The following is a 13574-nucleotide window of genomic DNA, read 5'->3' as shown; positions in this document are numbered from 1 at the left end:
GCTGTTAATGTTTGATCAAAATGGCCTCGCACACATGAGTTACATTTCTGGAACTCTGTTTTTGTTTGTATGCATACTATGCAGATACCTGCACATTTTAATACATCTTACCTTATCATCGCTAATGATATGCCAGCCTTTCTAGGCCAGTCACACACTTGTTTGACGTTGGCCAACAAGTAGACATCACAGACACTTGTGGGCTGTGAAGGGGGGTGCTGATGTGGCATCTCATTCACTGTATCTAACAGCCCAGGGGAATAGTGAAATGTGCAGCAATGCAAGGCAACGAAAGCTGACTGATTTTTACCAGAGCTTTCATGATTACGTGTCTATCAAATGGAATTACCTGATTTCACTGTTGTGCGAGTAGAAAATCACAGGCATACAGTCTGTTTTAACCACCTGCTGTGCGAAACGGGTGGGCATACTGTTTGAACTGCCCCTGACTCCGATCCCTTGCTCTCTCTCAATATCGCTTTCTTTCTTTCTCTCTCTTCTCTCTCTCCCCCGCTTTCTCCCCCCTCTCCACTCTCATTCCCCCTCCTTCTGCAATGCTTGTGTGTGTACTGTGTCTGATCTCTCTCTCTCTCTCTCTCTCGTCCCGTGTGTGTGTGTGCCCTACCCAATGATGTTACCTGCTGCAGGTCTGCCAGCACCCCAACGCCAGGATGAGAGAGTGGGGGGCTGAGGCTGTTACCGCCCTCATCAAAGCTGGCCTGGCCTACAAGCACAACCCCCCTCTAGCACAGAACCAGGTACTGCTACTACCCCATCTCTCTCATCTTCACCCAGTCACATAGAACCCAAATACAGGGACTACTGTACACTATTCTATCTAGAAGTCGGGTGGCTGTTACAATGGAAGGTGATAAGATGACTTACTATTAGTCAGCTTCACCATACCAACCCACCCACACATAGTTGACATTGTTTATCTTAAGGCAGTGGTTTGTATGCTTGTCGTTGTTTATGTATTATAACCACTCCCTACTCTCTCCCTCTGTCCCTTTTCTTTGTCTCTCTGTCTCTTTCTCTCACTGCCCCTCTGTCAGAGGCTGCAGCTCCTGCTGTTGAACCCTCTGAAGGAGCTGTCCAACGTGCTCCATGCAGACATCCGTCAGAAGCAGCTGGAGAGCGTGCTGCAGATCCTCCAGAGCCAGGGAGACAGTCTGGGTCCAGGCTGGCCCTTAGTGCTGGGGGTCATAGGGGCCATCCGCAACGACCAGGGGTGAGAGAGAGAAGGGAGAGGGGGGGGGGGGTAGCATTGAAAAAGGAGAGGGCGAGAGACTGGGATGGATGATGCAGAGGGAAAAGCTCTGTGGTCCATATTTAAAAGCTGAGATGTAGCCCTTCTTAACACCTATTTCATCTTAACATGCTGTATCTTCTCTCTTGATCAGCAGTTGGCTATTCACTCCGTTTTATGTCGGAGTCTGACAAGTGTCTGTCTGTCCCCTGTCGCCTAGAGAGTCGTTGATCCGAACAGCCTTCCAGTGCCTGCAGTTGGTGGTGACTGACTTCCTCCCCACCATGCCTTGCATGTGCCTCCAGATCGTAGTGGACGTAGCCGGCAGCTTCGGTCTCCAGAACCAGGAGCTCAACATCAGCCTCACCTCCATAGGACTCCTGGTGAGAATGAACACACCATGACTAACACTAGCCCTAACTCAACATCAGCCCCCCCTCCATAGGACTCCTGGTGAGAATGAACACACCATGACTAACACTAGCCCTAACTCAACATCAGCCCCCCCTCCATAGGACTCCTGGTGAGACTGAACACACCATGACTAACACTAGCCCTAACTCAACATCAGCCCCCCCTCCATAGGACTCCTGGTGAGACTGAACACACCATGACTAACACTAGCCCTAACTCAACATCAGCCTCCCCTCCATAGGACTCCTGGTGAGACTGAACACACCATGACTAACACTAGCCCTAACTCAACATCAGCCTCCCCTCCATAGGACTCCTGGTGAGACTGAACACACCATGACTAACACTAGCCCTAACTCAACATCAGCCTCACCTCCATAGGACTCCTGGTGAGACTGAACACACCATGACTAACACTAGCCCTAACTCAACATCAGCCTCACCTCCATAGGACTCCTGGTGAGACTGAACACACCATGACTAACACTAGCCCTAACTCAACATCAGCCCCCCCTCCATAGGACTCCTGGTGAGACTGCAGAATATTGCATATATTGTTTTCTATTCTCTTATTGTATTGAGTTTTTACTTCATTCTAGTTCATATTACTGCTGCGGTTATACAAAGCTTATAATTGCTGCTGCGTCCCCTCAAATAGTTTCCTTTTTCTAGTATTTCAACATGATCTTTGAAAGTGACTAGGGATTTAATCAACCTCTCTCTCTCTCCTCTCTCTCCCCGTTTTCCCCAACAGTGGAACATCTCCGACTACTTCTTCCAGAGGGGCGAGGCCATCACCCAGGATCTAGAGAGGGAGGAGGCCGCGCTGCAGAAGCAGGCTCAGGAGAAGGGCGAACCCCTGAACAGGCCCTTCCACCCGGCCCCTCCCTTCGACTGCCTTTGGCTGTGTCTGTACGCCAAGCTGGGCCAGCTGTGTGTGGACCCCCGGCCCGCCGTCAGGAAGAGCGCTGGTCAGACCATGTTCTCCACCATCGCTGCCCACGGCACCCTGCTGCAGCAGTCCACCTGGCACATCGTCGTCTGGAAGGTACTCAGTTCAGCCAGTCACAATGATCATAGACAAAGTCAGTCTTGAATGGTGCATGGCTGTAGACTCCTGTGGCGTACTAGAAGGTAGTCAAATGTTCAGTCACTGGCCCTCGTCTGTCATGGAATTGTACTTTTGGGATCTATCAGTTTAATGATCGTACGTGATCAAGTGCTACAGCTAGTACTTTATACCCACCTTAATGGCCATCTGCCCTCTGGCGGTCCACATCAACTCCATTTTTTATGTCTGTGTAAAACCAGGTGCTGTTCCACCTGCTGGACTGTGTGAGGAAGTCTTCCACCACGGCCGACAAGGAGAAGATTGAGTCAGGCGGCGGGAACATCCTCATCCACCACTCACGGGACACGGCTGAGAAACAGTGGGCGGAGACCTGGGTGCTGACGCTGGCAGGGGTGGCTCGTATCTTCAACACCAGGAGATACCTGCTGCAGCAGCTAGGTATCGCGTTTAACTGTTCTTGTGGGGACATTTTGTTAGTCCCCACAAGGTCAAATGATATTTCTAGAGGGGTTAAGGTTAGAATTAGTGTTATGTTTAGGAGCTAGTGTTAGTTGCTAGGGTTAGGATTAGGGTTAGGTTTTTGAGTTAGGATTAGGGGTTAGGGAAAATAGGATTTTGAATGGGACTGAGTTGTGTCCCCACTAGGTTAGCTGTGTGTGTGTGTGTGTGCCTGCATCAGTTGCCTGCTACTGTAGATAGATATGATCTCATAAAGTCATCAGTCAGTCTAGTCAGTTGACAAAGGTAAAGATCTTGTGCTCTACGGACGGTACTCCTACTCCTGTCAATACATTTATCCTGTCTCCACGCATCTTCAATACAATACCTTTAATACTTTACAGTCAATACGGTACCTTTTTAATAAATTGAGCCCAACAATGTCCTCTTCTTATCTGATCGTGTGTCCACTCCACAGGTGACTTCTTCAAGGCGTGGGAGGTGCTGCTGGACCACATCCAATCTGCTGCCCTCAGTAAGAACAACGAGGTCTCCCTGGCCGCACTCAAGTCCTTCCAAGAGATCCTCCAGATCGGCACGCCCGTGAAGGACTCCGCCATGTCCACCGAGGCCCTCGCCCTGGCCGTGATGGGCGTCCCCCCTGTCCTCATCGACCCCCTCAGCGCCTCGGGACCCGGCAGACACCTGCTTCGCTCCGACTCGATGCTCGAGAGGCTGACGCGCTACAATGGAGCCGAACTCCAGGCCCCTCCCCAGGGGGAGGAGTCAGCGCTGGAGGACGCAGCTCTGTGGTGGTCGGCGTGGAACACCTGGTACCGGACAGGCACGGATAGCACGAGGCCCCCTAGTGGCGGGACGGGGACAGACAGACCCTCCTTCGTCCCCAGCCAGCCCTTCCTGACAGCGTTAGTCCAGATCGTCCCTGCCCTCTACCAGCACATCGAGACTGGCTTCAGCATGGAGGACCTGAGGAAGCTGGGGGTGATCCTCCACGGGGCCGTGTCCATACCCATCAGCAGTGACGCCTCGCCCTTCATCCTGCCCTCCTACACCGAGGCTGTCCTCACCAGCCTGCAGGAGGCTGTGCTCACAGCACTCGACGTGCTGCAGAAGGTGGGTTGGGTACCACACCAGATACGTTATAATCTTTTTTTTTTTATAAAGGGTTATTATATGGGCGGCAGGTAGCCTAGTGGTTAGTGTTGGGCCAGTAACTGAAAGGTTGCTGGATCGAATCCCCGAGCTGACAAGGTAAAAATCTGTTGTTGAACAAGGCAGTTAACCCACTGTTCCCTGGTAGGCCGTCATTGTAAATACAAATGAAAAATATGAACAGCCAAAGGCATTTTCCAGGTGCTGGTTTAGCTAGTAGTTTGATCCACATACTGTTCAAAGTTCAAAGGCTCCCTTTTGAGTAGATGTTTCTTCTTTGTCTTTGTCCTCTGTGTTATAGAAACTAGCATGGCAATTTTGTCATTTTTATTTTTCTCCTACACTTGATATGTGCTATTGAGGCTGATATCCGAATGTGGGGATCATGTTTAACATGATCCCCTGATGGGAGTCAGTAGTGACTGAGGTGCCCTGGATCTAGTGAGGTCAGTAGTGACTGAGGTGCCCTGGATCTAGTGAGGTCAGTAGTGACTGAGGTGCCCTGGATCTAGTGAGGTCAGTAGTGACTGAGGTGCCCTGGATCTAGTGAGGTCAGTAGTGACTGAGGTGCCCTGGATCTAGTGAGGTCAGTAGTGACTGAGGTGCCCTGGATCTAGTGAGGTCAGTAGTGACTGAGGTGCCCTGGATCTAGTGAGGTCAGTAGTGACTGAGGTGCCCTGGATCTAGTGAGGTCAGTAGTGAGTAAGGTTCCTGTCTCTCCCTTTGCAGGCCATCTGTGTGGGCCCAGAGAGCCTGCAAGTCATGTACCCGGCCATATTCGAACAGCTGCTCCTCTTCGTCGAGTTCTCCTGCAAGCCCCCCCAGTACGGCAAGCTGGAAACCAAACATGTGGCCAACGCTAAATACAACCAGGTAACAAATCACAATCTCTCTCTCTCTACTGTTGTCTTTCTCGATCGCTTTGTATGCATGTTTGTCTTCCGCTCTCTTTCAAGCGTTCTCTCTTTCTCCCTCGTTGTTTCGATATCTCGGATATTTTCATTTAATGGAATGTTGTTTAATTTTTTTCGATGCCAGTCATCTGTTTCTCTCCAGATTTTCTGAGCATGGTCATTCCCACTCTCTGACGTTCATGAAGCTCCTCCCGTTGCTTTTTTTCTGGTCCTCATGTGCCCTTCCCTTCCCTATTGTCCTAATCACATGACACATAGCTGGGTCTTTCAAACCGCATCTGCAGCCCTAAATCATCCCTCTTCTTTCTCTCTCATTCACGCTAGCCCTTCGGTCCGGCAGCACAGCGCTCTAGCCCTTCGGTCCGGCAGCACAGCGCTCTAGCCCTTCGGTCCGGCAGCGCAGCGCTCTAGCCCTTCGGTCCGGCAGCACGCCACGCTAGCCCTTCGGTCCGGCAGCACGCCACGCTAGCCCTTCGGTCCGGCAGCGCGCTAGCCCTTCGGTCCGGCAGCGCTCTAGCCCTTCGGTCCGGCAGCACGCCACGCTAGCCCTTCGGTCCGGCAGCGCTCTAGCCCTTCGGTCCGGCAGCACGCCACGCTAGCCCTTCGGTCCGGCAGCGCTCTAGCCCTTCGGTCCGGCAGCGCAGCGCTCTAGCCCTTCGGTCCGGCAGCGCAGCGCTCTAGCCCTTCGGTCCGGCAGCGCAGCGCTCTAGCCCTTCGGTCCGGCAGCGCTCTAGCCCTTCGGTCCGGCAGCGCAGCGCTCTAGCCCTTCGGTCCGGCAGCGCAGCGCTCTAGCCCTTCGGTCCGGCAGCGCAGCGCTCTAGCCCTTCGGTCCGGCAGCGCAGCGCTCTAGCCCTTCGGTCCGGCAGCGCAGCGCGCTAGCCCTTCGGTCCGGCAGCACGCCACGCTAGCCCTTCGGGCCGGCAGCACGCCACGCTAGCCCTTCTGGCCGGCAGCACGCTAGCCCTTCTGGCCGGCAGCACGCTAGCCCTTCGGTCCGGCAGCACGCCACGCTAGCCCTTCGGTCCGGCAGCACGCCACGCTAGCCCTTCGGTCCGGCAGCACGCCACGCTAGCCCTTCGGTCCGGCAGCACGCCACGCTAGCCCTTCGGTCCGGCAGCACGCCACGCTAGCCCTTCGGGTTGGCAGCACGCTGGCCCTTCGGGCCGGCAGCGCGCTGGCCGCTAGGTTACTTTTTTCTGGTTTTCGGCAGGTCACAGACCAAGTTCATGATTCTTCCATTTTCTCAAAATGAAGGACAAATGAGACCCCATGAAGTCTACGTTTTATTGATTCACTTATCTCGTACAACCCCTGTTTTTTTGTAGGCTAGTTGGTGATGCCTTCTTTGTTCATACTAAGTTCAAAACAGAAGGGGATCTTTAAAACAGGGTTAGGCAACTAGATTCATACTTCCTGTTTTTGATTAACACATTTTAAGCTGAATTCCTGTTGATTTTACAGTCTTTTTTTGACCAAGAACTAAAATCCTGAATACACAGTGCAAGGAAAATGTATTTGCCCTGTTTCTGATATTGCCAATTTTTTGGGGGGGGGGTATTTTTGATAGTGAATGTTATCAGATCTTCAACCAAAACCAAATATTAGATTAAGGGAACCTGACTTTACAAATAGCAAAAAATGGCCTGACATTCTCCTTTAGAAATTTTCTGGTGCAGAGCAGAATTCATGGTTCCTTCTATTAAGGCAAGTTGTCCAGGTCCTGAGGCAGCAAAGCCTCCCCAAACCATCACATTCCCACAACCATGCTTTCCCGCTGGTATGAGGTTCTTACTTTGGAATGCAATGTTTGGTTTTTGCCAGGAATTTTCGTCCAAAAAGTTATACTCAAGTTTGCCTGGATGATCATCAAGACTCTTGGAAGAATGTTCTATGGACAGATGATTCAAAATTATAACTTTTTGGATGACATGGGTCCCATTTATGCCTGGCAAAAACCAAACACTGCATTCCACAGTAACAACCTCATATCAACTGTCAAGCATGGTGGTGGTAGTGTGATGATTTGGGAAAGCTTTGCTGCCACAGGACCTGGACAAATTGCCTTAATAGAAGGAACCATGAATTCTGCTCTGTATCAGAGAATTCTACAGGAGAATGTCAGGCCAGCCCTTGAGCTGAAGCGTAGCTGTGTCATTCGGCAAGACAATGATCAAAAACACACAATCAAGTCTACATGAAAATGGCTAAAAAGCAACACATTTTACATTTTGGAATGGCCTAGTTAAAGTCCAGACCTAATCCCAATTGAGATGTTGTGGTAGGACTTGAAACGAGCAGTTCATGCTTGAAAACACAAAGATGTCGCTGAGTTACAGCAGTTCTGCATGGAAGAGTGGGCCAAAATTCCACCACAGCAACGTGAGAGACTGATCAACAACTACAGGAAGCGTTTGGTTGGAGTCATTGCATCTAAAAGTGGCACAACCAGTTATTGAGTGTAAGGGGGCAATTACTTTTTCACACAGGGGCATTGGGTTTGCATAACTTTGTTTATGAAATAAAGTATGTAATTGTTGTGTTATTTGTCTACTCAGGTTCCCTTTATCTAATATTACGTTTTGGTTGAATATCTGATAACATTCGCTTAGAAAGGGGGCAAATACACACACAGTGCCATGAAAAAGTATATATATTTATTATTATTATAGATTTTTTTACAAAAAACTTTGTGGGTACAAAAAAAATACTCGCAGGCCGCCTGTTGCTGACCTATTCTTTAATAAAAAGCTAGGATCTTACTCAGTGTTTTTATAACTCACACTTACAAAGAAATACTGACTACAAAGAAATACTGTCAACTGGTGTACCAGTTCCTTTTTTATATTGATGAGTTTTGTTTTCATGGTGGTGGCTGAATCAGCTATGCTAATTAACGCTACGCTACGCACTCACTCGGAAGGAAAAGCTCAGAGTCTGTCAGTTGACCTGTCAGTCATTTATACTGTCACTTAGTCCGTCTGTTGTTCAATCAAACTATTAACAAACATGATTGCCACGGTCAGTGGCGACAATTTGGTATAAGAACGCCAGGCACCAGCAAACAAGTTAATTCTCATCTTCTCATTGTTCTGTTTTTGTGTCGTACTATCCATCTGGTTCAACCTTTAGATCCAACTGTTTGCACCGGTGAGTTACCACCTCCCTTCTTCAGCCCCCTTTAGCACTCTTACTCAACTGTATTCAGCTGTGTACTACTGCTCAATGGTCCCATCGCTACTACAGTAGATGAGGTCTTACCATGCAGTGGGTGAAAAGCCTCATCTACATCACACACTCCATGTTACCTACCCTTCTTTGTTCTGTCTGCCACTAACAAGTTGTTGTCTCCATCTGTCCCTACTACCTACCTGTCAATCTCATCCTTATATCACTTATCTTACTGACTGTGTTTGGGTGTCGTCCATTTTTGTAGATGTTTTTCTATTTCAAGTTTTATGGTGCTTTGGTCCTCTTAGTATTTACGTAGAGGGATGTTTTCAGCTTTAGTTAATCCCACTCTCTCTTTCTCGCTCTCTCGTTCCTTCTCTGTCTTTCTCTACAGGCGGAATGGGTTGCCTTAAACTACGTGCCCTTTGCCGAAAGGTCCTTGGAGGTGGTGGTGGACCAGTACCACAAAACAGCCTGTCACAAAGCTGTCATCAACGAGAAAGTCCTTCAGAACATCATCAAGGTACTGTCTCCAACATTACCATCAAGACGTATTACTTTGTTTATAAGTGTTCATGTAAAAGGAGTAGCTCGGAAACTGGAACTCCTAGTCGTGGCTGTGGAGCTACTCCCTAATGTGAAATGTCTACACCATTCTGAATATATTCTATATCTCCTATTGGAGTCCCATCATCATACTCCAGTCACTAGTGTTTCTGTCATAAACGAGCTGCTCTGTGTCGTGGGGAAACATCTCTTCACAAAGCTGTCAAGTGTTCCTCTGTTTCCTGTGGGTCAATGGCATACCAAGTTCTTTCTCATTGAGGCCTGATGCATGTGTGTGGGACCATCTGACCACTCTCTTCCAGTATCTTCTTATTAAAGCATTTCCCAAAACTAGAAGAGTACTCTGCCAAGAACTCATTAAGAGTTTCCCTATGGATATGTTCAAACCAACCCCCATCCTCCTCTCTCTCTCCTGAGAAAGGTCACAGCCATAAAACCTTGGGGAAGCCCATTGTGTATGGAAAAAGGGAGCCGTTTGTCACAAAGACGGTCTGTTTCTGTAGCGTTACTTATTTTTCCATGTAAAAAAAAAAAAAGGAAAAAGAAAAAGAAACCATCAATGCCTCAACAGCTCCAGTTGTATAGTTGCGTCTGTGATTGATGTTACACTCTAGGTCTCTGTGTCATTACTGAGTCACACACACAACACCATCAGGAATTGTCCCCCCCCCCCCCAGTGTTCCTCTGAGTCTGTCAGTGTAATTGTTCAACTGCACTAGCAGATCTGGCACCAGTCATGTCCATATGTTGGAGACTCCCATTGTTACCATCGCCCCTCCCCCTCTTGTCATAGAGACTCTGAGATAATGTGTAGCATATTCAATCACACTGCATCTAAATATTAACCTTAGTGATCTTAATTCCCCCCCCCCCCCTACCTGCTCTCTCCTTGGATCCTGAGGAAATAGCCTAGAAATCGAGGCTAGGTGTTGGCTAATGCACCAACATACCTGGCAACCAGGCTAGTCCCTACATTGAAGACTCCCATTGTGCTCTAACCCCGTCGTTTCTCTCCATCCTCCATAGACCCTGCGGATGCCCCTGGGCCTGAAGTATGCGTGTCCGTCAGAGAGCACGTGGAAGCTGGCCGTGTCATCCCTGCTCAAGGTGTTGTCCATCGGGCTGCCCGTGGCCCGCCAGCATGCCTCCTCTGGGATGTTTGAAACCATGTGGCCAGAGCTGGCCAACGCCTTCGAAGATTTCCTCTTCACCAAAAGGTAGGTACCCCCTTTTCTCAGGCAGTTCATATATGAGGCACTCCCTTTTACCTTTTAAAAAGCTTGTGTTGTGTATTGGTATTTTCTTATTCAAAGATATATTTTTTTTAAAGGTCCAGTATGTAGCTTTCTGGGCAACCTGATCAACTTCACATAGAAATGAAAGTTATAGATCTGTTATTCTCATAGAACGAACCAGACTTGCTTTCAATGCTTCCCATTCTTAAGTTTTCGCTTCCGAGTCGTTTTAGTATTGGTGTTGTACACCAGCTTCAAACAGCTGAAGATACGATAATTTGGGATGTTGAAAATATATTTCACAGCGGTTTAGATTGTACAATGATACTCTACACTTGCTTGTTTTGTCACATAAACTGAAATTAGGCAAACGTTACATATTTTAGCAACCAGGAAATGGTGGCGTGATTTCTCCATATTGCGCCTTTAAAGCAAGTCTGACAGACTGACATTTTGATGCACCTGCATCTTCCTCAGTCTGGGAAACGGTCATTGATTCAGTATAGACAATGCATGGAGGAATGGGGCTTGATTAGCAGTAAAGCAGTAGCTGATTCACTGCATTTCTGTTTCTGTTGTTTTACAGCACACCGCCAGACAATGTGTCCATCCAGGAGTTCCAGAAGAATGAAGCCATTGACGTTGAGGTGAAACCTGACTTCACTTCAAACAACCTTTCGAATTAGATTACTGCCTTTTATTACCTGCCCGTCACGGAGGTCTGTTTGTGTCCTCTCTGTGTGTTCTGTAGGTGGTGCAGCTGATCAGCACAGAGATTTTACCGTTTGCCAACTTCATCCCCAAAGACTTTGTTGGTCAGATTATGACCATGCTCAATAAAGGATCCATTCACTCACAGTCCTCCTCATTCACAGGTAAGAAAACAACACTGGGTCAGAAACACCCACTCTTATTCCCAATACCTCGTGATTTTCCCTCCGAAGATTACCTCTTTTATTTTTTTTTCAAATACCTTTTTATTCTGCTGGCAACAGGATCAGATTTTTCTTTAATTGATAACAATAGCAAATATCTAGCATCACCTAAAGAAAATAAGAAGATGAGCTCTACTGTGTAGCACTGATCTGTTCTCCTACATCCCCTCTCAGCATGTCTTTCCTACCATCCACAGAGGCAGAGATAGACGTGCGGATGCGGGAGGAGTTCTCCAAGGTGTGTTTTGAGACGCTGCTCCAGTTCTCCTTCAGCAACAAGGTGTCCACGCCCCAGGAGGGCTACATCTCTCGCATGGCCCTCTCCGTGCTCCTCAAGAGGTCCCAGGACGTGTTGAGGCGCTACGTGGACGATGAGAGGCTGAGTGGACGCTGCCCGCTGCCCAGGTGAGTCCACGAACACCACTAAAACAATAGCCCTAGAAGACCACCGTCACCTCTCTACGACCCCCCCCCCCCCCCCCCCCAGGACAGGGGTGTAATAGAGGGTACTACAAGACACCCCAGGACAGGGATGTAGTAGAGGGTAAACACACCAAAACTCAGCCCATTTTGATTTTGTGAAGAGTGTTTATGCACCTATTACACAGAATTAGCATTCAACTTCAACAAGAGAGAGGGTTTACACTGGAACTTTACCTGAGCACTGGCAGCAGTTTCTCTGTCCATGTTCCTCTGGGTTCTCCCTCATTCTTTCTCTTTCATTCTCTTGGTATTCATACGGGGTAGATTCAGGCAATTCCACGGTAACAGTGACTCTGAGACACAGATTTGTCACTTTAAAATGTATGTCAAACAAAAACCAATGATTGCAAAGGTAAACAAACTATACAACTACACGCACAATGACTACTTTTAACAATTTCCACAGAATATTGTACAAAAACACATTTGCTTGAAGAACAGGGCAGATGCGAAGTTTGGTAACGGAATGACGGCACAAACAGCACAAGGCGTCATTCTGTTACCAAACTTTGCTTCTGCACTGTTCAAGTAAATGTGTTTTTGTACAATTTTCTGTGGAAATTGTTAAAAGTAGTTCTTATGCATAAAGTTGTGTGGTTTGTTGTCCCCCACGATGAAGTCTCCGCTCGTCCGTCCGTTCGTTAGTCACACACGATATCTCAGACAGCACTGGCCCAATTTTGAAGGAACTTGGGTGAATGATGCATCTTGCCATACAGATCCGACATTTACAAAATTACACTGATGGCCTAAGGCGGGAACTATAGTAATTAACTGAAATTTGTGCGTCAAACTAGAAAGGAAGCGGGTGGGATACAATAACTGGGAACAAAATCTGTCTTCTCCAGCAGGTGGTGTTTTTTGGGGGATTTTTTATTTTTTTTGCTCACTAACCGAGGAGTTTTTGTATGGAGGTCAATGAGTGTCGAATTTGGTTAACAAAAATTGTAATGCCTTATGTCCTACGTGTGGCTTATTTGATTGAATAGACGTTTCATAGTGCTTAGGTTGTTACGAGTGTACTGATAAATAGGACATGTGACAACCTGGCAACTTTGAGAAAAAAACACTTTATATTGGATTTGTGCCTGTTGTTCAGTGGTGTAAAGTACTTAAGTACAAATACTTTCAAGTATTACTTAAGTAGTTATTTTTGGGTGTCTGTACTTCACTATTTATCTTTTTGACAATTTTTACTTCTACTTCACTACATTCCTAAAGAAAATATTGTACTTTTTACTCCATACATTTTCCCTGACACCCAAAAGTACTCGTTACATTTTGAATGCTTAGCAGGACAGAAAATAGTCCAGTTCGCACACTTATCAAGAGAACATCCATGATCATCCCTACTGCCTCTGATCTGGCAGACTCACTAAACACAAATGCTTTGTTTTTAAATTATGTCTGAGTGTTGGAGTGTGACCCTGGCTATCCGTAAATAAAATAAAAAAGAAGAGAATTGTAGCGTCTGGTTTGCTTAATATAAGGAATTTTAAATTATTTGTACTTTTACTTTTGATACTTAGGTATATATTAGCAACTACATTTACTTTTGATACTTAGGTATATTTTAGCAACTACATTTACTTTTGATACTTAAGTATATTTAAAACCAAATACTTTTAGACTTAGTAGTATTTTACTGAGTGACTTTCACTTTTACTTGAGTCATTTTCTTTTAAGGTATCTTTTACTTTTACTCAAGTATAAGAATTTAGTACTTTTTCCACCACTGCTGTTTTCACACGTGTATCTGCCCTCTCTCATTGGCTAGAATGGTCCCACCTGATCTTGCCTCCTCCTGACTTCCTTCTAGTCTGAGTACCAGTCTCCTTAGCTAACATTCCACTCCTTGCCGCTCCTTATCATTGCCAAAAGGTATTTGGCAGACGACATGGAGTACAGGGAGTGGATTAGCTAAAG

General features: G+C 47.2%; 1 protein-coding gene across 4 annotated transcripts in view; it reads left to right on the top strand.

The window, feature by feature from the left end:
* Positions 1-13574, top strand: part of mon2 (MON2 homolog, regulator of endosome-to-Golgi trafficking) — a 50188-nt gene that overhangs the window by 34253 nt on the left and 2361 nt on the right. For 2 of the 4 annotated variants that reach the window (XM_039017301.1, XM_039017302.1), the window contains 13 exons: positions 648-758; positions 1056-1231; positions 1470-1632; positions 2418-2711; positions 2975-3173; positions 3652-4307; positions 5076-5219; positions 8390-8407; positions 8823-8951; positions 10022-10212; positions 10817-10877; positions 10982-11105; positions 11363-11570. In XM_039017301.1, the coding sequence (XP_038873229.1) occupies positions 648-758; positions 1056-1231; positions 1470-1632; positions 2418-2711; positions 2975-3173; positions 3652-4307; positions 5076-5219; positions 8390-8407; positions 8823-8951; positions 10022-10212; positions 10817-10877; positions 10982-11105; positions 11363-11570 (2474 nt within the window). The remainder of the gene's footprint in view (positions 1-647; positions 759-1055; positions 1232-1469; positions 1633-2417; positions 2712-2974; positions 3174-3651; positions 4308-5075; positions 5220-8389; positions 8408-8822; positions 8952-10021; positions 10213-10816; positions 10878-10981; positions 11106-11362; positions 11571-13574) is intronic. The other 2 variants (XM_039017304.1, XM_039017303.1) reach the window with 1 other exon arrangement.

The sequence above is a fragment of the Salvelinus namaycush genome, chromosome 21 (genome assembly GCF_016432855.1).
Source record: "Salvelinus namaycush isolate Seneca chromosome 21, SaNama_1.0, whole genome shotgun sequence".
Classification (NCBI taxonomy): Eukaryota; Metazoa; Chordata; class Actinopteri; order Salmoniformes; family Salmonidae; genus Salvelinus; species Salvelinus namaycush.
This window is presented reverse-complemented; position numbering and strand designations above follow the sequence as displayed.